At 38.4% G+C, this 27422-nt stretch overlaps 1 protein-coding gene across 3 annotated transcripts; it reads left to right on the top strand.

Moving 5' to 3' along the window:
• osbpl2b (oxysterol binding protein-like 2b) lies at positions 1-27422 on the top strand. Of its 3 annotated transcripts, none has more exons than XM_012919921.5 (14): positions 1-111; positions 16189-16562; positions 18853-18979; positions 19519-19594; positions 20018-20152; positions 20465-20562; positions 20655-20837; positions 21007-21114; positions 21804-21893; positions 22197-22317; positions 22738-22863; positions 22963-23086; positions 23510-23600; positions 24314-27422. In XM_012919921.5, exons 2-14 carry the CDS (start codon positions 16526-16528, stop codon positions 24414-24416), a joined length of 1419 nt encoding a protein of 472 aa, XP_012775375.1. In that variant the 5' UTR covers positions 1-111; positions 16189-16525; the 3' UTR covers positions 24417-27422. The 3 variants fall into 3 exon arrangements, with proteins under 3 accessions (XP_012775375.1, XP_023008072.1, XP_023008071.1); XM_023152304.3 differs by lacking the exon at positions 1-111 and adding an exon at positions 9820-9841; XM_023152303.3 differs by lacking the exon at positions 1-111 and adding an exon at positions 13070-13190.

The raw sequence follows: 27422 nt of genomic DNA, 5'->3' as shown, positions 1-27422 counted from the left end.
CGCCCCCATTTGCCAGCTACTTCCGCTGCTGTGTCAAGCTGAGGCTACACAGTAAATTCTTGTTCATCTTTCTGGACTTGCAGATACATTCAGCCTGCTCACGCCACTCAGGTACGATGACAGATATTCCGTTGGTCTTTCTATGGTCTTATGTTTTCTTTTCAGTGCCCTAAATTTTGCTTTGGCCTCTCTATTCAAAAAGGTGGCTAACCATGCTAGTTAGCCACCTTATTTTTCTTTAGCCCGCCCGCTAATGGTAAAGCGCTAGCTGTCAAAAAGCTCCGGCCAGCCTCGGCACTGTCAGTTTGTTGTGTGGGAACAATGATTTAAAAACATTGTTCTCATTTAGGAATATTGTATAGTTCGTCACATGTTAAATTTGGCAAGTTAAAGTGTATGCTATTATGTTAGCAAGCATAGAGTTTACAGTAGCATTTATTAGATGGGTTGTCAGAGCTGGGTGTTTTTCAAGTTGTCAGTGAAGGTTTAATTGGTAATTGATTTAGAATATAATTATTATTTGGGTATTTTTAATGTATTGTCAGTGCAAGCAGAACGATTAAGTTCCGTGTGCTGGTAAAAAGCTGCTGGTAAAAAGCTCTTGATGGTTGAGTGTGAGGGAGTCCTTCAGAGGAAAACATCTATTCAGATTAAAACCGTCACATTTTCTTCACCTGCAGCAGTTTATGTAAAGGTGCAGATTAAAGTCATTTCCTATCACGTTTCACTGCCTCAGCAAACATTGGTAATGTCTCCCCGCCAGGCTGACTTCTTCCCGATTACATCCGCATCTGACTCGCAAGAGATTAAACAAAGGTTTGTCGTTTAAAGCTGGTGTACTTTAGGTCATTGACACAAGGTTTGCTCTGACACAGTCATCTGTTTGTCTACTCTCCCTGACAGACATATTGCTCAGTGGCATTCATAGTAGTACTACTGCATGTTTCCACTGTCACTAAGGAACTTAATGTAAGGAAGTGATACTGTGTTACTGACGGTCAATCTGCTTAGCATTGTTTGTTCATTTGATATCGATCTTTTGTAGATATGTCAGTAATAACTGTGAGGCAATTCACAAATGTTTTGACTACCACAATTTGATAAAGTTGAACTGAAAACGTTGAACCAAAATAACATCATCTAAGCAGATGATGAACAAAAAGTCCCCCTTTTTCAGAATCAGAATCAGAATACTTTATTGATCCCTGGGGGAAATTATTTTTTGTTACAGTGCTCCATTATAAATCAACATTAAGACAAGACAGACAATACGCTAACTAAGAATAGTACAATATATACATACATACATACATACATACATACATACATACATACATACATACATACATACATACATCACTCATAAATAAATAGCTGGAAAAGAAACATGTGTAGTTGTAGCAGTAAACAGTGTGTTAAGTGGATGCGTTGTACAGGGAGATGGCCACAGGCAGGAAAGATTTCCTGTGTCGTTCAGTGGTGCTTTTCGGTAATCTCAGTCTCTCACTGAACGAGCTCCTGTGACTGACCAGCATGTCATGTCATGTCTTAAACTTTTTAAGAGTTTGTTAAAAAAAATGAGAGGTTTTGTTTTTGGTGGTGATGGTGTTTTTTTTGTTTTGTTTTTTTGCACGATGGTACAGTGGGGGTGGATCTTTTGGATCCTGTGGATTATGCTTTTTGGACTCCCATAGTTGCTATGTGTTGATCTTGGGGCTTTGGAGGCCCAGCCAACACTTTAGAATATTTTTCATGTACCTTGAACCATTCCTTGACAGGTTTTGTGGTGTTACAGCATGCATTGTCCTGCCTGGAGAGTGAGTGCTGCTCCATGGGGGTCAGTTTAATTATGGGTTTTATTTGTCAAAGTATAAAAGCTGGCATGGAAACTTTCCCAGCAGAACATTGCACTGAAAGGATGCTCTGTGTTATGTACTTCACGTAGTAGCTGTTTTATTGTTGCTAATCATCTTTTGTATGGTTAGGATTAAAGTGAACTTCCCTTTTTAAAAAAAATTGTTGCTTTATCCACAGGAGTATGAAGGTAGACACATTTTGTTTTTATCTTTACATGACATACTAGTCTGTCCTCTCTGGAATTGCAGTTGTTGTCATTTAGTTATGGGTTTTCCTCCCTAAGGTACCTTAATTACCCTCACCATGGTGTCTATGGCAATAGATTCCATTTGAAAGGGGAGCTTTACACTGTGCTAGTAAGTAAGTTTACTAGCACAGGTAAGGTAGTTACCTTAGAGTAATGTAGTTCCACTTGAGAGCTAGATGAGCAGTTGTCCTTGTTGAAACAGCAATTGCCTAATTAAAGTGTTCATGGAATAAATGCTTATGAGCGTTCAGTTGTGGAATATCTGTGTTTTGTTTATGTTTTGCTTTTGTATTTTTTTCTGCCTCACATTAGAAAAAGTTTGTATGAGTACAATTTGTCTTTCAGCAGGATTGCACAAACGATTATTAGCCTGACCTTCATGAAGCTTGATGGAGCGGTGGTACGTGGGCAGAGGAAAGACCCATTGAATTTTGGTGGATCTTTTTAAATGAGCAAAATAGGGCAATGGCTCTGGTGGAGATTAGCCTGCCTAATGCTCTTGTAGTTGAGTTCTGTGGCTAAATTTAAGTGAACAGGAAGAAGATGTTGCAAGCCATGTCCCAAAAGTTGGGTTTCAGCAGTGTTGAAACCTAACTGTTGCAGCAATGGGACGGTCAGCAAATGCAAAATCAGTAGTTGTATTTGGAAAGCAGGGAGGAGTCTTGGTGTAGGTATGTTTTCAGTGTGATTTGTCTGTTAGCAAATACTAGGTTGCTTCTGCTAAGCTAAATTTGAATCAATTTATTTAAGTGGAGCATGGGTGAAGACCCATGAAATCTTTAGTGCAGCTTTGTGTCTCTTTCTTTAAATTTCTAATTAATTGTTAAAAATAGATGATGTTGTTTGTGTATCACATTATATTGTGATATTCTGTCGTTCGTACAGTTGCATCATGTACACGAAACTGCACGATTTCCTCAAAAGTAAATTAAAGATCTTTCAGAAGTTTCTCTGAAGCAAAAAAAGACTGGTATATTTTTCCTTTGGTAATTTATAACTGTAGGTGCCCTATAAAATGCAATTAAAGTATATTCTGGTAATGTGAAATTGACTGGTTGTCTCTAAAATCCATTGGAAATGTGGCTCCACATACCTTTTTACCTAAATGCCAGAACGCAGAGAAAGTTTAAACCCAGTCACCTGAACCTGTCAAATAACAACTCAAGTGCAAACAATGCTGATCACAAAACATGCTTTTGTGCACATGTTTTATCTAAACTCAGGAGTGCCATTGTTTGTGTTAATGGGTGGACAATTCAAGGGAGTTTCCAGGCAAGATGCTGAGCAGGCTTTGTTTCTGCATACACTGTGAAGGTAAAACTCCTCCTAGCAGGTTCTTCTTCCTAGCAGGTATCACTGGTATGCGCTGACTCACACTGTTCAGTAGTGTTGTGTGTGTGTGTGTGTGTGTGTGTGTGTGTGTGTGTGTGTGTGAGAGAGTGTGTGAAACTATACGTTCAAGCATCCTGCCCAGAATGAGACAGTATCTTATGCCCAGTGGGGTTTACTTGACTTCAAGCAGGAGTAGAATAAAGAGAACAAGCTCCTCCCTTATATTTGAAAGACAAACAGACAGGATAGACTAGCGCACATGATTACACATATGATTGAGCTTAGATCTCAAGTGCAACAAATTCAATGAAACATTTGTTTGGAGCTACCTTTAGTCTTTAGAAACTTACCTCATCAGTGTTAGGGGTGTTACAAAAAAAAAAAAAAAAGAGTGGGGCAAGAAATTAAATAAAATAATAAACTGCATATTATTCATTACTTTTCTTAAAAATAATGCAGTGTTACTTTCTCTGATGGGTCATTAAGTAATTTGTTCCATTACTTCCAAGTAACAGCGTAACATGACATTAAATTCGTTGTCACATAAACTCATATACATAGAGCATCAAATTACATCTCTGTATCTCTGTTATATGTATGCTAATTTCTTTACATTTGCAAATGTACTCCACAGTTTTTGTGTACTTGTTTGAGACATTTTTTTCACCCCCTACTTCCTCACTTCTAAGGCTGAATGACTTATGCAATCTAGAGGTTACATGAGTCCTCAGTGTATTTCAGAAGTTTCACTGGGAGCTTTTGTTATTATACGGCAAGATTTTTCACTCTATCATTTAAATAATCTGTAAACATGTTTTACATTACAGTAAAGAGGAAGAAATGCAAAAGGATAAAAAAAGATCTGACCAACATGGAAAAAAGATTTGTACTTGATTCTCATAGGAGAGTTTACTTTTCGTCACACATTTGAGTTATTATTGCATCAGATGTAAAAGTGTACGTTTGAGGCTGTTTGGGTGTGGTTTATTGCAATTTCCTCTCTTTAAATGGATTAATGGTTTTAATGTTAGCACTTAGTTTTTCTAAAGTGCTCCAGTCAGTGGATGTACTCCGTAAGGTTAGTCTTGTGATTGAAGTAGACTGAATTTGATTTCATAGTTTCAGTATACTATAATAAAAAGTAATTTGTGAATGATTGTCAGTTAGACCGTCTGTTGGTCTTGTGCTCTACTTCCATTCGCCAGCTCTTTGGAGCTTGGAACGTAAGTTTGGATAACATCATAGAAAGCTCACGGCTCTCCAAGGGGAGATTGAGAGACCAGTGTTGGACTGTTAGAACAGCTTTGAAATTTATGAGTTGTTCGCACTAAAGTAAAAACTATCATCACTTCATGCGGAGACCCCTTCGACGCCAGCTGCGGCCTCAAGGCTGGAGCTGAACAAAACACCCTCATAACGACTGTGTTTAGACTGTTCCCCCCATTCCATGCAAGGCCACCCGGGTTGGCTGGAAGACTGTTTACTTAGCCTGGCGGGGCGAAGGACACTGTCTCAGCTGAACTCTGGACACACACATACACTGACTCCCCCCCTCCCTTTCCAAACGCCTTCGATGCTTGTGCCCTACCGGGGAAGATGGCAGTCAACTGGACCAGCGCAGACATGCTGCAGGACCGGATGCGCTGTCTACACCGGCTCTCTCTTACCCTTTACCTGCCCCTGTTGCTTGTCTTGTGTTTCTATGGTGTATTGACAGTCATGTGCTTTTTGTGCTGAGGTGTTTTTTCTATTATCAAACTGTTCTCCCACTAGGAGCTCAGTCTGAGTAGTTTTGTTTTTTTTTCCCCCTCCTCCTCTTACCTCATGTTATGTATTTTTTTCCCCCTCCTCCTCTTACCTCATGTTATGTATTTTTTTTTTTCCCCTCCTCCTCTTACCTCATGTTATGTATATTTTTTTCCCCTCCTCCTCTTACCTCATGTTATGTATTTTTATTTATTTATTTTTTAAAGTTGGTCAGAAGGTTCCTTTGTAAGTACAGCATGCGCCATTAGCGTGCTGCCTGCTGTAACCCTAATTTCCTTCGGGATTAATAAAGTATTCTGATTCTGATTGTGATGAAAACAGGAAGCACGGAACACAAAATAAACTAATTTTGGTCATTTCACCCAGTTAGACTCTTGCTCAAATAACTTTTGCTCTACGTCAGTCTAGTACTGGCTTACAGTACAAACATTTGTGTTTTGTAAGATGCTTGGGCTTAAGACAATCACGTAACAGCCTTTCCTGTATACAGACATGTTTCTGAAAAGATAAGAAACTAAAACATCATGAACCATTATAAACTACTGATTCAAACTTGGGGTGTAAGAGGTTTGAATCCCTGATGAGATGGCTTTTCATTGTTAACCAATATGGACCTTAGAAAAAATAGCGACCACGCACATAATGGTGAGTTTGGATAAATGAAATCTTAAACTCACCATTAACCAAATACTTCGCTGTTCTGTGTTATGTCTACACATAGCAGAAGACTTCACAATGTATATGTTATGAATTGTAACTTTAAGTGCTTTGTTACCAGCAGCTTGTTGCAAAAACACATAATTTGCTCTCATTTCTTTAGTTGAATGTGCAAAAAATTTCAAAGATGACAGTTTGACAGATGTCGATGCAAAAATATAATTTTACAAGTTAATTCTCAAAGAGCTATTGGCTGAAAACTTGGCATATCTCTGCTTGGTGTGCAGAGACCTGATACAGGACCTGGGAAATGCATCTGGCCTTTGAGTTGATCCACCCATTGTTTGCCAAATGAGATCTTTGAATGTTTTTCAAGAAGCCTAAAAAACTGTTCCTGGAGACTACTGACAGAAATTACAAGAAGGCTTCAGTGCGAGAGTTTAGGCTGTGTTGAATGATAAATTTTGTTAGAATAGTGCAAACACTTTTTTTGTTGCCTTACACTGTATGTTCATGTGTATTTGCGCCTGTTTCAATAAATCATTGTACCCGTTTTCTAGCAGAATATAAATTCAATATGACCCAAAATGAGTGACTGAGACTATAAGCTTAATGGCAAAATGTTTAGATGCAAAAAAAGAAACATTTTCCAGTAGATTTCTATAGGACTTGATGTGTCCTACGTCCAGCACAAAACCATGAAGAGAAAGTTAAGAATGAGCAGGCAGAGTGGTTGGGGTCACCACGTTCAACAAGACCAAGCTAGGTTCATTCCTCCTGAGTAACTTGCTGTTTTTCAGTAGTGCACTACTTTCTGAGTGCTTTCTGAGTTCAGTTCCTTGGGTTGCTGCTTTGGCTTTAGTTTACTTGCAGCTACATCTACAGAGCACAAATGCCTATTAACACTCAGATCTCCATAGCGATTCTGTCCACCCCCCTTCTTTTTTTTTTTTTTTTTTTTCTTTTTCTCCCCCCCCCCCTTCCCTTTCTGCACTCATTAGTGCACAGACAGCACACACAGCAAAATGCTGCTCTCTGTTGAACTCCCTCTAACACAGTGGCCTGTCTGTGATTCTTGTTCCCACTGTTGTCTCTCAGGCCACATTCACATCCTTCCTACTTCTCTCAGAATGGTAGATGAGACCCATTTCCTTCATCTTAACCTTGAGCCTTTGCTAGGAAAACTTAATCACATGACATAAATAGCAGTGTGGCATCTGAGTATTTAGATGTCTATATAAAGTGTATCAGATGAATGACAGTGAATTGCAGTGGTTATCCGTGTGGCCTTATAATATGCATTTGGCATTATTTGACCGAAAAGTTCCGGGAACTATCAAAGTGACATGAAATGACATCAGCACAGAGTATAATTTTGTCCTGGACCGCAGGTTCATAGAAATAAGCCTCTGTGTCACAGAGACTAGTAACAAGAAAAAGTCCAGGACTGATCATTCTTATATGTGAGGAACTAATATTAACAACAATAGCTAACATTTAGTTCACACAGTCCTGCATTAGATAGCCCTTCTGGCTGTGGTAGAACAGGTCTCTTAACAGTGGGCCACATTTGGGTTATAGAACAGTTGCCAGTCCTGTCTCTATATATGCACAAACAGAACCAAAGCACAGATGCTTTCTTAGTTTCAGTGTGGACTTGCTGTCCTTGTGGGCTATCCTAACACCATAAATCACTATGAGGAAAAATTGGGGTGAGGGGTGGGGGCTCCTGTTTCATCACATTGAAAAGTATTAAACAGTTATTCTACACTTTAACCTGGCCAGTGAGAATGTTAACCATATAACTATTAGCAGATATCCGATGGACAGAAATCTAGTCCCAGGGAAACAGAAGTTACTGTACTTAAAGTGCTGGTCCCAAGTCTGGATAAATGGCAGAGTAACCTTAGGAAGGGCAATTTGTACCAAATCAAACATGCGGTTCCATGTGCTGTGGCAACCCATTTGGAAGTAAGGGAACAGTGTAAAGTACCTCTATCTGCAAATAATAAAATGATAACGTTAATGTGGGAGCTAGGCAACAAATATTTTCAGGCCTACCTTTATAGATATTTGTATCTGAAAACCGTTCGTTTTTCTTAAAGTCCCAGATTCAGCAACTAGACAAATGGTGGAAGCTTACCTTACCAATTCTATTTAATCAGCAAAGAAAGTATTGTGCCATATAGGGCTGGGCCATATTATACCGTTCACGGTAATACCGGTATAATGTTAGGCAACGATAGGAAAATGAAATATCGCGATAGAATGGGAGTAAAATGCGCATGCGCAGTGCCTTTGTTTTCATACGCACATGGCCGATTGTTGAGGAACCAGAATTGGTTTGTAAAAATGGTGTAACTTCGGTGATGTGGAACTGGTTTGGTGTTTGTCTGTCAGATACACAACAAAGCACATTTTTTTGCAGAACATGCAAGCGGCCGTTGTTATTGTCGTATTTGTCGGACTAAGATGCTCTTAAATCTGGGAGTAATCTGGGTCCTAAACTCCGAAGATTTGACTTGAGGTCAAACAACACTGCAGCATCACTGAGAGTTGAAAACTGTCTAAATTCTTTCATCTTTAATAAAACGATCAGCATTGCTGCTTTACCAGGTGTAACTATGAAGTTTAACTTCCAGGCATCCATGAAAACAAAAGTTATTACATTTAACGGAGTTAGAAGTTAGCAGGAAGCTAGCGGAAGTTAGCTCGCTAGTTTCGCTAGTTACCTAAGCATGATATTGCATGTTCTGACTGAGAGATTTCTGAAAAAATTCAAACGTACAGCTCTGCTATCACTTCCAACATAAATGAAGACAGGAAACTAAACAGCAGTGACGTTTGTAGGGTTACTGAAGTTGGGCTAGCTGGTATATTATGATGTGCTACGTGATCGCTAGCGACACAGCTATGTTAGCATAACATAAACAGTGAAGCTGGAGGACGAACACTAACACTTTTCCACTTATAAAAGTTAACGTGAAGGTTCCTCATGGTTAGAGACAAATGCAATCGCATGGCAGGATGCTGTAAACGGACCAAACTTCAGTCAGGAGAACAACTGAGATAATCCATCCACAATACGAGGTCAGTCATTAATATACTGCAACAACATGGGAATAGAGCAGCTGCCAGAGAATTCAACATTAATGAATCAATGGTACAGAAGTGGAGGAAGCAAGAAGAATGAGTTTAATAAAGTTTGATTTATCTGACTGCTTTGTTTCGCTTAATGTGCCTTATAATCCCGTGCACCTTATGGTCTGAAAAATACGTACTGCACACTGCAGTTTAATGTTGCAAAGCACCTCTTTTTAACTTCAGTGGATATTATACATGGTTATGCTCAGGATATGTCAGCCCATTTCTACTGGAAATGCCTTTTGGTTAAACTTTCAGCAAGGAATTTGCATTTGCACTGTTACATTTTTATAAAGCTTTAATGTACATAAAAACCAGCTTCTTGTTTAAGTGAAAATAAATGGAAGGTTGTCTTTTTGCGCTAGTAATGTTATGGAGTTGTATTTTGTCTCGCATCAATTATATCGTCAGTTATATCGTTATCGCAAATTTTCAAATATATATCGTGATAAATATTTTTGGCCATATCGCCCTGCTCTAGTGCCATATCACCAGAAGTACAGCACTACCTCAGGTGCAACCTTTCTCTAATGTTAGCCTTTTTTGGTTTCTGCCATCAGTGGCATGTTTGTATGTGAAACTGACTTGGTATGTGTTTCAGTCTGTAGAGGTGTGTCCCCTGTTGAGGTAGGTGTGTGTAAAGAGAAATATAGAGGTGTGTGTATGCTGTATCAGTATGTTGCATGGCAACCTTGTCCTTTACTTTCTTTCACCTTGGCTCTACCTCTGCCAGTCTCTTGACTCTCTCTCTATGCGCCTTTTGGCTTTGGATGTTTTTGTCTGCGGTGGACAGCAGAGACAGACATTACTTGGCTTATGAATGGAATTTTGGCATCAGTAGGTTTGCATTTCAAATGATTGTACAACATTTGGTGACAATTTTTACAATCTGTAATTAATGAAGGACTCGGAGTGCGATTTGACACAATCACTTGTCTTGTAACAATTGCTTTAGTTTAAGTAGTGTCTCATGTTTTATCAAAATTAGAAAATCTAGGGATAAACTGTGCACGTACCCTGTGTAATATTTTAAAATGTCTGTCTTTGTCTTCAAAAGAGAAGATATTATTGGTCCTGTCACTATGTATTTATAAATCATTTTATCCAAAAAAAATGGATTAGTTCATGATATAAAGTTTTATTTTAGGTTTAGCTCAAGCTTTGATATGGGTACTGCTATATCTAATTTTGCAGGTAATTAACTAACTTTATTTAATTATTGATTTAGAAAGTTTCATAACAGTTTTATTTTACTTTCTCCTGATATTTCTGGAAAAATGGACACCGACAGTGAACTAAATCAGAAAGCTTAGTCTGTGGGTCTGTATTTGAAATGAGTTACATGAATGAGGAATGGGGTAAAGTTATCTCTGTTCCAAAGCTTTATCTCTCTGTTCTGTGTATATTTTTTTTTTTCATCTGCTGACCTTTTTTGTGGCTACATTTGGTGAGCTATTATCAAAGTACGGAGGAGAGTGGTTGTGGTGCTCATATGGTGCCATGTCTGTCATGGTTACGTAATGGCTCACAAGGCGTGTGAGACAGCGAGTGATATTATCTGAGAGCTTGCTGCAGCCAATCGGATACCTCTCTTTTTCTCTCGCTGTCTGTGGGTGTGTGTTAGAATCTGTTTAATTTATCTGCACAATTCTGGAATGAAAAGTAAGTTCTTTTAAAAATGCAAGACTATCAAAAAGCAAAACAAAACTTCTAAACATGGATTTAACCCTCCTGCCATCCTTTAAAAAACTCACACCCATCACCCTAGGGACCATTCTCAGCCACGCCATAAAAAGACCATATATCCATATTTTATTCCACTTTAAATTAGCCAACCTTGTAAAACTACTTCTCCCTGAAATATTCATGTAAAGTTTTAATTATATTTTTGTTGTTTTAACCCTTCAAATCCCAGTGTTATTACATGAGCGCCCTGTGTTATAAGCCCCAAAAACCAAAAAACGAAACTAAATATTTCCACAAAAAACCAGTTGAAGTAATATGTGATTGTCATTATAAGTAGGCCTTTAGATGGACCAAAGATTGGCACCAACATACATTTTGACCTGCCATTATTTTTTTTGCATTTTTTTTGCAATTTAAAAATTAAAACTTCAAGGCCCTGAGTCTTCATTGACATCCAAGAAAAGAAGAAAAAATAAAATCATATGATAATTTGGGGTTGAAAAATAGCGTTTATAATGGAAGTCAATGGGCAGAAAATGGTCCCCAGGGTGATGGGTGTGGGGATTTCTGCTGCTCAGCCATTTTAGGCTGATTTAAGGAATTCACACTGGAATATTAACATTGACAGGTAAAAACTATCCTGTGGCAAGTTTGGTTATATTCCACTGAACACAGTGGAAATGGCAGCCATTTAACACATAGCAGTGGCACAAAAAGGTCCCAAGAAGGCAGGAAGGTTAAACTGAAATTCAAGTTTTAGTGTGTGCAGATAAAAACGGTGGCTTGTCAGTGATTATGAAGAATTTATTTTCACTTTCATCTATTGTTGCTGATGCTGAGAAGGAATCCTGGGGAAATATTTGTTCTACAAAATATAAAAGAATACTAAATTAACAGTGTTGTTAATGGAATACATTAGAGCACATAGAATTAATAGATTAGACAGTCTTTAATTTCCAAGTATTGCACTCAGTTTAGGTTTGTGTATTTGAAAAGTAGTAAACACATGTGCCTCTGAAACTGTGCTTCAGAACAGCTTTAAGAAGTAGTGTTAGTTGGACATCTTACAAAGACCAGCTACAGCCTGAGTGCAGTAGTCATACTTTGTCTCAAGTGCTGCATCTCTATCAAAAGAAATTTTCTTATGATCTGAATAGGTTTAACCAACCTTATAAAATGGGTCTGCTTTTTAATGGGTTGTGAACAAAGAGCAGTTTGAGAAATGAGCTTAGAGTTCGAGTCAGTGTTGTCTTGACTTTTCTGAGTGAGAACTAGGTCAGCTTATTTCATCAAGTCAATAATGCAGTTCTATTATTGATGATAGTTTCCATCACTAAAGCACACACTCGTCATCTTCCTGTTTTCTCTGTGTGCCTTAGTGGAGCTAGGAAAATGTGATGGATATCCATTTCTGATATTGCCTTATTTTAGAAAGCTTCACTGAAGGATATTGATTCTGGTGACAGAGATTGTAGCACTGTTGAATTACAAACTGTGAAGTGGCCTGTCTATTGTACAAAACATTTAATGTCATACGCAAATTTTATTTTCAGTCATATTTGCTTTGTGCATGGATGTTAAGGTTGGGAAAACGTGTTTTGTCTGTCATTCTGTTGCTGTATACTATAGCTATATATAAGGTTCAGTGGTCAGGTATTTGGGGGGAATTCATTTGGTGATGTGAAGACAATGTGCGACATGCCTTTTAACTGACAGCTTTGTTCAGAATCTGCTGTAACATTATGTTCACATAGCTTCCACAGACCACTGACTATGAATGCACTGAAATATGAATAAGGATTATCATACCACGACTCAATCTTTAAGAAGTGAGTTAGAGAAGGTGGTGTTTTCTTCAATCATATTTTCAACACAAACCCTGGTAGACAAGTGCATTAGTCAGATTTCCTCCGGTTGGGATTCCAAAATGTCCTGCAGAACCATTTAAAGGTTTGGGAGTTCCCTAGTTTATGTGATTTGTGAGGCCACAGGAAATATCACGTTTGTCCTGTAGATCTCCTGACTGATATGATCAGCTGATACAGTCAACTCCCTTTTATAGTGGAATTTCTTTGTTCTTTGTTTGTTGCTTTTAAAAAATGTTGGTATAAATCCTTTCTAATACTGAATGTAGGAAAATGAGAGAGATTCTATTTATTAATTTAAAAAAAAATCTAGATCTTATTTAAGCCAGCCTTTCACAAGTTAGAAAAATGCTGAGTTGGACACAGAGTTAACTGGTAGAATATTTGAATAATAGTTTATCATCCATTCTGTCCACCTTATCAATTGTGGACGCAGAGGCCAAAGTTCATGTGTGTGCTGAAGGCGTTTCCTTTCTCTGGCAAGGGCAAAACCCATCCACTGTGTAGAAATAGGCCAGGCGAGTGTGTAGAAGGCCAGGCGAGTGGGAACAAGACTGAATTTGGTATTTTTATCTTCTAAATCAGTCAGCTGTATGAGACTGGATATTTCTTTTAGGATTTTCTTTATGCTTCAGGTATGTAAAGATTTTATAATTCTGGAGATGAGGTCTGTCACACTGCATTACTGTATTATTTAGACATTAATCTGTGCTCTCTCTGTTACTTGCTATTACTCTCTCTATTACTTGCAGGAGGATCCCAATAAGCAGCAAGTGGGTAGAAGGGAATTTAGGTTTACTGTTTAATATACAATTATATTAATGTAATTAATATTCATATTTTTGTGTTTAGAGATGCTTTTTTTTCTTAAGTGTAACCTGTAGGTATCAACTTTTTTTTTGCATATCCCAAAATAGGTTCATCTGAAACAATTTTATTATTATGCTTCACAAAGGCTGCTGTAAACACAGTGGATAACATTTGGTAATTTGGTTTGGCTCCTGATGGAAATACTGCTGTTAAAATAAATCAGAAAATTGTAAATGCAAATGGAACTTTGCTAATTTTAAAAGCTGTTAAACGGTGGAACACTGATTAAAAACTTGATCAGTGGAGTTATGACCATAAGAATGAGTTTTCCATTAGATCAGGGGTCCCCAACTCCAGGCCTCGAGGGCCGGTGTCCTGCAGGTTTTAGATCTACACACCTGAATCAAATGATTAGCTCATTACCAAGCCTCTGGAGAACTTCAAGATATGTTGAGGAGGTAATTTAGCCATTTGAATCAGCTGTGTTGGATCAAGGACCCATCTAAAACCTGCAGGACACCGGCCCTCGAGGCCTGGAGTTGGGGACCCCTGCATTAGATGGATGGGGCCATGCCTTCATTAGTCAAAAATTTCTTCTAGCATGGGACTGTTTGTCCTACAATAGGCATCTACAAAAGTTCTTTTTCTGTGGCAGTAGTAGATAAAAGTGTCAATGTAATTTATTGGAAAATGGATTAAATAAAAATAAAAACAAAAAACGCACAGAATACAGTGGAATGAGATGTGTATGTCTTACACAAATTCACCTTTGCCTGTTCCCCTTCCCTCAGGATGTGTGTCTTGCTCATATAATATTAATATTATATGAGCATTTCGTTGCCTTGTAAATATTAAGATTGCATATAATTTTAGTAATAGTTGTAATCTAGATGGCACCCTCCATTGGCAGGGTTACACATATATGCAATATTTACTTACATCTGTCATATTGTTGTTAACACACATGCGTTTCACATATTCTATCATCCTTATAAATCAAAGGGGCCAATTTAATTTTCATATATCTGTCTGGTATTCTAGTTCTAATGTTTAGAGCCATTGGTGATAAGATAAAATGGATAAATGGGCCCTTGTTTACCTATTCCTTAGGGTGTGTGTGTGTGTGTCTCAACATTTGACATGTGGGGTGTGTCATAATAAAATGATGTATGCTATCTTATATTACTGGTAAGAACAGGCACATGGTAGTAGTGGTTGTAAAACTAAGCTGATTGTTTAAAAAAAAAAAAAAAAAAGTGTCCAGATGAAAATATTCTGTGTAATGGTAACAAAAATCTTTTTACATATTGTGTGAGGTTTTTACATGTTAAATGGTTTTTAAATATGGTCGGCACAGTGAACAAATTCCTTTTTAAGTGCAGCTCGGGTTTTTGCTAATTAATTGACACTAGGGCTGCACGATTTTGCATAAAATGAGAATCACGATTTTTTTTTTTTTTTTTTTTTTTTTTTTTTTTTTTTTTGGCTTAGAATTGAGATCAGGATTCTCTCACGATTTTCTTTTCCAGTATAAATATTTATTGCACTTATTAACTGCACATCAACTTCGTAACAGTTGAAACTGAACATAAAAACAATAAATAAACATAAAAACAACAAATGTCTCACGTTTTGTTGTTGCCGCAAAATGTTGTACTGCTTGAAATTCCGTCTCCACCGTTGCTCGACACTGCGTGTATAGAACAGGTAGTGCAACAATAGAAAAATAGTTGCGGGACAGCACTGTGTAGCGTTTGTCTAGGGTGTTGATCATTTTCCTAAATCCCTTGTTTTGCACAGTGTTGATGCGAGCCATATCTTTGGTCAGGTGATAAGTGATAGCCTCCGTAATTTCTTTGTGCCTGCGGGAGTTCGACGGGTATAGGGAAGGGCTGTATAAGGTTCCCGTTATTGATGTTTGGGTGGTTGACTGGGACGGATTTTCTCCTGTCACTTTGTCGTCATCCCTGACGTGTTCGCCGTTGTTTTTTTCCCTGCTAATTTTAGCATCACGCGGCACAGCTTCTGTATCACGTGGTATAAGGCTCCGCCCTTGTCATTTGTTGAGCAGGAAGAGTGAGCGCTTGTTTTCATGCAGATTACGTCCCGGATCAAAATGCGGTACAATCGTCGTCGTCTTTTTTTTTTTTTTTTTTTTAAATCGTTGTCATTTGGAAATGTGATCGCACATAAGTATGAATCGAGATCGCGATTTTCTAACAATTAATCGTGCAGCCCTAATTGACACACTCATTGACCCGTTGGCATTACTTTTTTGTTCTGTGTGATGAATAAACTGGAGTTTCAGTTTATTATGAATTGTATTTCTTGAAGGTTAAGTTACTAATTAAACAACTCCTTTTACTTCCTTGAAAATTGAAGTCCATGTTAAAATGTGTTTTGAAACTCTCAAAACTCTGGGCTGGTAATTTTGACCTGGGGAGTTACAAGTTATTCTGGGTCTTGCTTTTAAACTGGGTGAAGCTAATGTACCAAGCAGAGGGTAACAAAGACCCAGAATGCCTGTGACAGTGGTGTCCCAATTGTGTAACTACTGAACTAGAAACATCTCTGTTTTCACGCAACAAGCCATGATAGACAAAATTGTGACTGTGACAGAACAAGCAGACTTTGAGCGGATGGAACAGATGGTTAGATCTACTGTAAAGAGCATCAAGATAGTCCACTTAATGCAATCTTCTCTGCATGTTGTTTTTATTTTTGAAGGTTATCATTCCAAACATGGCAAGTAAACACTAGTTATAACCTTTTAATATTGATTGTTAGTAATATATTTGTTTCTTCTTTTTTTTCTTTCTACAGATTATTCATTTGCCTTGGTCAAAAGAGCCACATAAATTGAAGACTGGAAGTGCATCCGTTGTTTGTCTGCTAACTAAGCAGCTGATTTGCTCAAATTGACATCTGCTGGTGTCATTCCTCTGAGGACAGACCATCTGCTGAAAATCTGTGTGAAGCTGTATTTGGGACATTGTCTCGATATCAGACAAACATTGCTCTGTTGTTGTGGTGACACTCAAGCGAGACCTAGATTGACAGGTCTCCCTCCAGAGTAACTTTTCAGAGCAGCCACCAAAAGGAACATGTGCTAGAAGTTCAACATCTGTCCTAAACAACCGGTCAGCTTTGACTCTAGAAGATGAGCAATGACGATGAGTTCTTCGATGCCGTCACAGGTGGGTGCTTAATGTACATACTTATTGATGTGTTTCCCTCTAGTTGATCTTTTATTAAGAAAGGGGAAACATGCATGCTTCCTGTATTTCAGGACTGTATTGTGTTTTGTAGTTCTCACTTCTCCTTTGGTAGTTTAAAAACTTAAAAAGGGTTTTTAGAGGAAGAGAAATATTTTGTTTAGCGTTTTGGTATTTATTAGACCTGATGTATATATGTAATCGTTATTTTTCTTAGGTCTTAGTCTTTCTCTGGAAATTGCTACATGGTTTTTCTGCAAGAGGCTGCCACTCCTAATTAGATGGTCTGTTTTTGTTGTCGAAGCACAATGCTGTCCAGTGGAACTTAACCTGCCTTCGTCTGATGATTAGTTGAATAATTCAGAGGTTGGCTGTCTTACGACTATGATTAGTGATATCAACAACAACCTGGAGGGTGTGTGGTTCATACTTGTGTGCCTGTATTATATTCACAAAGAAATTTCATCTGGTAGAAACTGCCAAAGTTTGTGTCAGTGGGATAGTAGTGACTACCCCAAATCAGCATATTTGAGGAAGCCAACTAGACTTCACTCTTTTTAAAAGTATTTTCACATTTCTTTTTTTGGTGAGCAGCAGTTAATAGTCCTTGAAGTCAGCACTCTCAGGATTTCGTGCAGCCTAATGTTACAGTCCAGGTGAAGGTCTGATATCAAGCAGTACCCATTTACAATTACAAAGTACAGCCATGGTGACTTGCCTGGGGTTTGTGAGCAAGCATTCTTGGAAGCAGATACCTGGAAACTCAGGAGAGATGAACTTTGAACTGTTTACTCTAGGCAGATCTACCTCAAGTTTAGAAGACATCAAAACAATATAAAATCTCAGGATTAATGAAGTCAGCATGTGTAGGTTCAGCATTGAATGCTGAAATATGATTATAATATTAACTCTGAGAAATAAAGGCATGCAAACACTTTATTGTTGTAGATAAATTAGCAGTGCAGCCACTTATTTAACAGCTCGTTCTGTGCAAGGATAATAAGAGGGCAGGCAGGGTGGTGTTCTCTGTTAATAAATATTAGAATCACTGTTTTGTTGTTTGATTACCCCATGTTGACGTAGAGCCATTGCTATATGGCTGTCGTCACTTTAGCAAGTCATTTCCATTCAGGTATAAATAAAAGGGCTGTGTGTGTGCCTGCACCTGTCTTTGTGCCATTGTTATGATCATCTTAGTAATTTGAGACAGATGCAGAACAGGGGTGATCTATTATTTATGTGGTAGCATCAGGTATCATCTGGCTTGGCTTTAGCATCTTTTTCTCTTCTTAATTTACCCTCAAATATTTTGTTGTAACTATTTATTTTAAAAATATTACTAATGTGCTTGATGATTTGCCCGGGGCACACCTTCATAACACCTACAGAAGCTTGAAAGACATTGTTGAAGTGCAGCTTATATAATACATGAAAAGAGATTATCAAATATTTAAAGTTCCACAACCCTGGCTATGGGTCAACACTAATGTGTGACAAATAATTTTGTGTTGCACATCCTGCATTTAATGAGTCAGTTTCATACTGTGCAATACATTTTGTTTCTCAGGAAGTGGAACTTGCGACGTCTCAGTATCCATCCATTCGCTTCCGCTTATCCTTTTCAGGGTCGCGGGGGGCGCTGGAGCCTATCCCAGCTGTCATAGGGCGAGAGGCGGGGTACACCCTGGACAGGTCGCCAGTCTGTCGCAGGGTGTCTCAGTACTAAAATAAAATATTTTGTTGTGACTTATGTGACGATACGAACAATGCACCTTTGTACCTGACACCTGATTAGGCGTGTTTTCTGAGTAATGATAGTCATTAGTGTTTTTAAGCTTTTGTTAATGCACCACCTTTAATTGCCCACAACTCCATCCTACAGTACTACGTTGCAGATTATTCCAGCCCATTCTCATTCCCACGCCATGAACATCTGCCTTTTTGTTAAATCCACTGACGAGATGCAAGATATTCACAATCTGTCCTTTTTTTGAGATTATGATGGCGAATATGACTCCTTATAATATGCTCTCCTCCATGTTGAGCAATGATGCCGAAAGGTATTTGTGTTAAATGTGGCCCTATGTTGTCGTGGCCAGGCTTCCTTATGTGAAAGGTTTGAATTGAGACGTAGATTGTTATTACCTCATAAACAAGTTTACTGTTGTTGTCCCAGGTTTCTTAGTTTACAACAAGTGTAAAGAAGATGACATGGTGCGGATATCTATGACGTCGGTTTTCTTTGAATGCCACATTTCTTTTTCTTCCGCAGGCCTGGAATCGGACGAGTCGTGCGAGGGGCTGTCGGAGGCCAGTTTCAAAGATGCACAAGGGATTGACAGCAGCAGCCAGAAGAACAATGGATCAGTCCCACAAGAAAATGGCATCAAGAAACACAGGTACTCCTGCATTCCTCACCCACATTCCATCTGCTGTGTGTGTACTTGTTTGTGGATAAGTACTCTCTTGGTCAAAAACAATTGAGTTAAGTGGAACATTTTTGGGCAGGGTCACAATTTGTAATGGCTCAGTTTCATACAAAACGCATACACAGAAAGGCACACAATGGGTGCAGCAGTTTAAAGGTGACGTATTTTTAAACTTAAAAATAATGAGGGGGGGAAAGGGGGGGGGGGGAGATTTGTTGTTGTTCACAGTGGGGGGCTGACTTGGGTGACCTATATGTGAAGGTGTGGTGTGTTTACTTGAGTTAATTTCCTTTTTATAAATTTTAAGATGTCAGTGGAAAATTACCAAGTAGGAATTTTAGGATAGTTAGGTGACTGGGTTTAGTTCCTGTGAACAGAGGTGAGATGAATTGGCTTTGCACTTGTTCTTATCTTCGTGCAGAATTTCTTTATCTTCTGCCCTGATAACAAACCTGAACGCACTATCTCTTATCTGCAACCTTGGATATTTCTTTTCTTCTCCATTTCAGGACATCTCTCCCTGCACCCATGTTTTCCAGAAACAATATCAGTGTGTGGAGTATCCTGAAAAAATGTATTGGACTGGTAAGGGAAAGCTGGTTATCAGATTTAAGAGCTTCTCTTCTGTACATGAAAGGCTTTCATAGAGAGGTTTTCATAGTCATATTGGGCAGTATTTACAGTTTTTAATTTGCACACAGATAAACTGAAACAAGAAAAATGTATTACATAAAATTACTTGTTAAAACCACAATTTGAAAAACGTTTTAGAGTTCAATAGTATAAAGGGTAATATGTTAGGTAGCTTTTTTCCCCATTATAATTTACTGTAATTTCTTTCCATTTTTTCCCCCTTTATATGCACTACTGTGTTTAGTCATGTTGTATTTTAGGAGTTATTCTAGTTAACCTGTGGTTTAACTAGTGTTTAGTGCTTTGGCTGCTGACACAATTACAGTTTTTGTGATATAATAGAGTATATTCAGCTTTTATCTTAATGTTAAACAGGAACTGTCCAAGATCACGATGCCCATTGCCTTCAACGAGCCGCTGAGCTTCCTGCAGAGAATCACGGAATATATGGAACACACTTACCTCATCAACAGAACCTCCTCAATGTCCGACTCCATAGAGCGCATGCGGGTAGGGAGAGACGTGGACACACACGTCCTGTGTCATCTACCATGTTTCTCTGCTGTCACCCCTGACACTCTTCTCCACCCACTCCACCCTAGCTCCCCACAATGACATTGTCTTTACCTCTCTTGTCCATTGCTTTGAATGGTTGTAGTAGAGCCACCAAAAAAATTATCTAATCGAATATCATAACTGAAATGCAAATAATCTGGACATAGTATGGGGAGAAGGAAAAAACAAAACACTAACAGACATACTCAAGAGATGACTTGGACACATACGCGCATGCTAACTTGGTCTGTAATTGTTTCTGTTTAGGCAGTAGCTGCTTTTGCTGTGTCAGCAGTTGCGTCGCAGTGGGACAGAACTGGAAAGCCCTTTAATCCTTTGCTGGGAGAGACCTATGAACTTATCAGGTACACTTGCTTTTTTCTCTCTCGTTTTTTGTGAGGTCACTTTGTTTTACCAGTTAGCTTTCAGTCTCTCTTTTCACCCCTGCTTCTTGCAGAGAGGACCAGGATTTCCGAATAGTGTCTGAGCAGGTATCCCATCATCCTCCAGTGAGTGCATTTCATGCAGAGAGCCTGGCTGGGGATTTCGTGTTCCACGGCTCCATCTACCCTAAACTTAAATTCTGGGGCAAGAGTGTTGAGGCAGAGCCTAAAGGGACTATCACACTAGAGCTACTCAAGTTGGTCACTTAAAATCTTTGCGTTTAAATTATTTATTCATTAATTGTATTCTAAAACTGATTTCTCATTGTGTTGACTTTTTTTTCACCTTTCCCTCTTAAAACTTCCTCCTTCATTCCTATTTCCCCTTTTTCTTCCTTTTTTCTCCCCCCTGCAATTTTCATCCAGGCACAGGGAGGCATACACATGGAGCAACCCTAACTGCTGTGTACACAATGTCATACTGGGAAAACTGTGGATAGAACAGTATGGCACAGTAGAAATAGTCAACCACAGGTATTTAAATGATGCTTGCATGATAGAATTTATTATTTTCTTCTTCTTTTTTGGGTTGTATGGAAGCCCCAAATGCAATTTCATTGTTCTTGACAATGACAATAAATAAATAAATACCAAAAAAAAAATACCGAACTAGATACTAAGAAGTGTTTAACCTGTATTGATCACAATGCTTCCCTATAACTAGAGTGAGGAAATGACTGCAGTCAAGTTCAGATGAAACACTGTAAGGCTAACAAATGTTTACCCACAGTTCTCCATTCCTGCCGTGCACCTTCCTTGTTTCGTCTAATACTAGACACCAGCCTGCTTATGGTCTGTGTGGCTTCACAGGCAAACAACGTCTCCTTCAACATTTATTTTTCTAGGAAAGCAGTGCAAAGCTTTTATTGTCCTTATTGCTAAGCGTGCTGTGTCTTATTCACACAGTTGCACAGATTCATGCTAGTAACTGTGAATCAGCCAGACCTTACTTGCACTGACTAACTGTTGTCAAAACAGCAGGGTTTGAACGTGAACCTCTTTTATACAAATAGCCATGCAAAGTGATTTATATGAACGTATAATTGCATGATAAATCCACCACTTTATAATGTCAAATAATGTTGCTTTGTCTGTTTAATTCACTATAATGAGCTCTGCCAGTGAAAAGATGTTAATTGGCTCTTGTCTCATTTTTCCTGCAGCACTGGAGACAAATGTGTGTTGAATTTCAAGCCCTGTGGGATGTTTGGCAAAGAGCTACACAAAGTGGAGGGATACATCCAAGACAAGAGGTTTGTGTTTACTCTAACTGGTTTGTCACCTACATTGTGAATCTTTCTGTCTTCAAACGTTTAAAAAGACATGCTAATGCATTTTCATTATTTTCAATCTCATTTTCCATTGTACTTTTCTTCTCCTATTATTGACCATTTTCTTTTTTACATTCCTTTTTTTTTTTTTCTCTTTTTTTTTTTTTTGTCTTTTCTAACAATTTCTTCTCTCCACTTGCATCTCCAACTTTTTGTGTCTTGCCCTTTTGCTCCTTTTCCTGCCACATCTTCTTACTGTCGTTTTCATCTTCCGTTTCTATCCAGTAAAAAGAAGCTTGCTGTCATCTATGGGAAATGGACTGAATGCATGTGGAGTGTCGACCCTCAGGCCTATGAAGTACACAAGAAGTCTGAGAAGAAAGGAGACAACAAAAAGCAGAAAAATGTAAGAACCTGTGCAACTAATATTTTACATCTGCAATAAGAAATCATAAAAAAACAACAGTGTAGTGCCAGTCTGTGGGCTTTCTTTCTTTCTTTTAAAAAATAAATAAATTCATCTAAGTCATATTTCCTTTTCTTCTTCTGTCTTGATTTCCTGTTATTGTCCACAGCAATCTGTGTGGTCGTATCTAGGTAAACTAACAAGCTTGTGTAGATCAGTGCAGAGGTTTTTCAGCTCTTCCCCTTTTAGTCTGCTTATTTATTTGTAGTTGTGTGCAAATGCTCCAAACTGCAGGTTTGGAAATAAACAGATACTGACAGAAGCTTTGATCTCGCTGGTAACTGTTTGTGCCTGCAGCGTTCAGTCTCTGCTGATGCTATCAATTGGTCCAGTAGTTACAGTGAGTTGTATCATTCACAGGATGAACTTGAGGGCGCTGAGAACGATGACGCAGATGACATGCCCGAAGTCCAAGAGACTGTGTCTGTTGTACCAGGAAGCACTCTGTTATGGAGGATAGACTCTAGACCAGCACACTCTTCTGTGGTATCAAAAATAAAGTTACACATCCAAATTGGTGGCCCAGAACGCACACACGCAAACACACTCATTCTTGACATCTTTTATTCTTTCTCGGTTTCCCAGATGTACAACTTCACAAACTTTGCGATGTGTCTGAATGAGCTGGAGCCCGGCATGGAGGCCATCCTGCCCCACACAGACTGTCGCTTCAGGCCTGACATCAGAGCAATGGAGAACAGCAACATGGGTAATTAGTTTTTATCTGATCAAATTTGAATGCGTCGCTGGCTGACATTCAATAACTTGTTTGACAGAACTGTTGTTTAAAAAGAAAACCAGTATGCTATGACTATGTGGATGTTTAAGACGACTTTTAGAATGATCACTCTGTGAAAGTAAAACAAAACACAACAACAACAAAAAACAAAACAGAACCAATAAAGAAAAGAAACTACAAATGTTTTACTTCTGCTGCTCAAAGCAAAGGATTGGCAATAAGTCAGTGCTTCCACCTGCTGGATGTTGATGGTATTGTGCAATCCAAAGTGAGTGAGTTCCACAGGTGCCTAAAGAAAAATGGAAACAAATGAAATTAAAGGGGTAAATAAGCACAAGACTTTTTCTTGTTTTATTACAATCTGAAACCTTTCAACTCTTTATTCTTGTGAAGATGAGGCCAGTAAAGAAAAGGAAAGACTGGAGGAGAAACAGAGAGCTGCCAGAAAAGAGAGAGCCAAGAGAGATGAGGAGTGGTCTACTAGGTGAGAAACGCACACTGACACATGCATTCACTTTAATAAATTTTTCTGTGGTAACCTTTACAACAGCTTCAAAATATACCAAAAGTAATGAAGTTTTCATGATGCTGTTAGATGTCCAGTGTACATGAGAATAGCAGGGGGATTGCAGTGGTGCAGAAACTGTTCTGGTTAGTTGTTAAGAGTAGAGCTGAGCCCTAAAGGAGAATCTGTTACCATAATGGTTAATCTACATTCCTACCCTCACCCATGGCCACAACATGGAATGTAGCTTTTACTGCAAGTGTTAAGAAAATATTATTTACATAATGGACATTTTGTGTTCCACTCTCATTCTGTTTAATAAAATTGAAGCTACCAACATCCGCTTACTTTATTACAAAGGCTGGAAACGGATTCAGTGAAGCGAAGTCTGTATATTTAAAGCTCACTAATCATTGATGAGATTTATTTGTTTATACCGTATGAAAACTGAGGTTTGTGAAGAAAGTTTTGAACTGAATAATGGATTAAAAGAGCTGCAGGCTGAAGACGCAGAAAGGAAGGACAGCTGTTAAGATTACAGATTGACAGGGAAATGCAGGTGGAAAATAATACACAGACTTCTTGGAGGTTAATTGTAAAAGTTATATCTAGAAACTGGTAACACACTTAAGACCAAAGCCATAGTAAATCCCTACGGAAGTGTAACCTGTGTTGATTTTTTTTTTTTTTAGGTGGTTCCAGATGGGCACCAATCCATACACAGGTTCTCAGGATTGGATCTACACTGGTGGATACTTCAACAGGAACTACCAAGACTTGCCTGATATCTACTGAAAACCTACTTGCCTTTCTCCTCCTCCTCCACCATATCTATAACCTCCCGTTACACCCTCCCCCCACCCACCCACCCCCGGTCATTAACTGGAGATAAAATGATACAAATCATCATCAAGGCACACCAACTCAGATTGGAAATGCATACAAAGAAGCTGAACGTTGTTGACTGCCGAGTCTTCAGTAAAAGTGATTGTTTTGGGTTTTTTTTGCGCTGACACACACACACACGCACGCACGCACGCGCACACACACACACACACACACACACTTAAGAGAAGTTGTTATATTATTTCCAAGTCTTACTCTCCATCATCGACTAACATCTCCTGTTTCCCTGCTGAAGCACACTTTAGAGCACAATGGCCATTTAATTCCAGGTCAATCCCTCTGGCAGAGAGTTGGTAACAACTCAAAAACCTCACAGGTCCGTTCTGAATGTTTAACATCTTTGCTATTGAACTCTGTGCTCCGAGGATCTGCCCGCCAAGACTCTTGATGGCAGCATTTTAAAAACATTCACATGTCACAAATGAATTTTCCCAGTTTAACATGTGACTTTAGAGGATAAGGGTGTTGATCTGCAGCTGCTTGTGAATGAAACTGTTGTTCAGTCGTTTTTTTTTTTTCTTTTTTTTTCATTCTTTTAACTAGTGAACTTAAGAAGAGTCCAAAAAGACTAGAAGTAAATATTACAGTGATGGTATATGCTCATCTATTGTGTGAACCCGTGTATAAATGCGTACAAGCACCTAAAAGCCATATTAACAGGAGAGGGTGTTTTTTCTGTGCGGATATGAATTAGAAAATATGAGCCTAAAGGAACTGGATTGTTATAAATCTCACTATCGTCATAGAAGAAACTTGTCGGTGTAATCAGAGTATCAAATGCAGCTCTAGATAACTGTGTTCTGTGGCAGGATTGGGTGGATGGATTCATGGACAAAGTGACATAAGCAGACATGAACGGGAAAAACTGGAGAAAAATGGCGACTACAGAAAAGTTAACGGACCGCAGATTAACTTGGCGTCGACTCGTATAATAGGACAACAAAACAAGCAGAAACGATACAGTGATGATTGTAGTCTTTTGTGTCTGTGCAGGCTGCTTCTTACACTTATGTGCCAAGCAGAAACACTATTTCTTAAAGTGAAGAAGGAGAGGAGGAGGAAAAAAAAAAAAGCCGGAACTTCTCTAATGAATGTTGGCACACACAAAAAAAGACTGTAGACGTTTTGGATTGTTGGCAGTGTCCCAACAGGGTCCCAGAAATTGGTAACTCGAGATGAGGTCCACTGTTGTGCAGTTTCCCTTTGATTTGTGTTGAGCTCAACAACAGTGTGACTCTACATTTAACCCATTCATTATTATTTTAATGCATCGTCACTGAGCAGGACTCGCATTTCCCTTCAGATTCTAGGATACAGACATGTTGGTAAATGAATACTGGGATGAAATCCATCTTTTTCTTCTTTTTTTTTTTCTTTCTTTTCTTTTTTTTTTTTTTAATTTAAATTTTTGTTGCTATGCTGAGGTTTTATTAAAAGGTTAAAGTTTTTAAACATTGTAATGCTTTCGATTAAAGCACTTAGGCAGAGCTCGAGTCACCCTGCGGTTTTGATAGAGTGAGAAATGTAGAACAAACAGGTTACAGCTCTCACATGTGCGTACTAACTTAACATCGTAACACACGCGCCTAATTTTGTTTGACAGATGCGTTCTGCTGAAGTCGATCCCTGCTCAGTACGTTATGGCACGCATCTAATTTTTAATCACATTTAGTTTTGTTTCTGTATTAAAAATCACATTTTCACATGAATATTTAGCTTGCAGCACCGACCCTATGCAACTTTTGCACGTGTCTGTTATTGTACCACAGCTTAACATTCCCCCCCTCCACCCGCAGCGACACATTGAACGCACGCACACACACACCTTCACTTTTGAGTAGTGAGATGTACCTTTTTATATATTGACTTTGCAGCCTTAGTTTAATACATTCCAGATAATTTGAAACCTATTTGTACTACTTGTCACTACAGGTAGCCGTGTTGTCACATCTTCAATTTGACTTTTATTTGTATTATTTTATTTTTTTCAAAAATGGATTACCGTGTCATGCTTAGTGCCCGAGCTTGTCTGTTTTCCATTTTTAACTTGTGTGTTATTTATGGTGTTTTATGAATGAGTTTTTTTTTTTTTTTCTCTCTTGTAGCAAAATCGTTTCTTAATGTTTTGCTTAGGAAAGAGCAGAGCGCCTAATCGGGGCTTGAAGCAAACATTCACCAGCTGAACACTGAACCTTTGACTGTGGCTGTTACATCTGTCTGATTTACTTGCCAGTACAGTATCTGTAACCTATTCAGGACATGTTGGGTTAAATTCACCAGTACAATCCAGAACTTTTACATTCATTTAAAAACAACCTAAAAACAACTTTTTTTTGTTTTGTGTTATTAAAAAGCTTATTGCACAAACACTACTCCCAGTGCGCCATCACAGAAGGCTAAAGTCAAGCACTCACCAAATTCTGCAGCTGTACATGAATCCAAACAGACACAATGATCTTGGTAATTTTTTACTGTAAACTACTAACTGGCGAAAACTAAACACATGTAACCGTCACGTTCATCAGTGCTCATCAAGCTCTACCAGTTATACAACTAATAAACGTTATTTAACTAATTCTAGGATTTTATGTTGCTTTGATTGTTGGCTCTTTCTATTAAGGAAAATGTTTTCTGTTGAATTTTGTTTCTCTTCGATTGTGTCATGTGGTTGTCGATGTAATATATGTGTAAAAGTGTTGCACAGAAGTAATCGCAAGCAAAATGGCATATTTGTGCAATTGATTTTATTTTTATAGTATTTAAACAGTTTTTGGTGACAACCAGAAGTTTTATTTTGAAGTCGGGAGGGGTCTGTAAGGGGTTGTATCCATACTGTGGACAGCTTGTTAGATTCTATGAATGGGGAAAATGTCTACTAATAAAATCCTAATGTCA

This window comes from Maylandia zebra, linkage group LG20 (assembly GCF_041146795.1).
Source record: "Maylandia zebra isolate NMK-2024a linkage group LG20, Mzebra_GT3a, whole genome shotgun sequence".
Taxonomy (NCBI): domain Eukaryota; kingdom Metazoa; phylum Chordata; class Actinopteri; order Cichliformes; family Cichlidae; genus Maylandia; species Maylandia zebra.
Note: the sequence above shows the minus strand (reverse complement) of the source record. Positions and strands in the feature narration are given on the sequence as shown.

Excerpts from the sequence above, each read along its gene's own strand:
- osbpl2b (XM_012919921.5), top strand. The coding sequence starts at position 16,526 with ATGAGCAATGACGATGAGTTCTTCGATGCCGTCACAG. Across the intron at positions 20,153-20,464 it reads ACTCCATAGAGCGCATGCGG|GCAGTAGCTGCTTTTGCTGT; the intron begins GTAGGGAGAGAC and ends GTTTCTGTTTAG. Across the intron at positions 22,318-22,737 it reads ACAACAAAAAGCAGAAAAAT|GATGAACTTGAGGGCGCTGA; the intron begins GTAAGAACCTGT and ends TATCATTCACAG.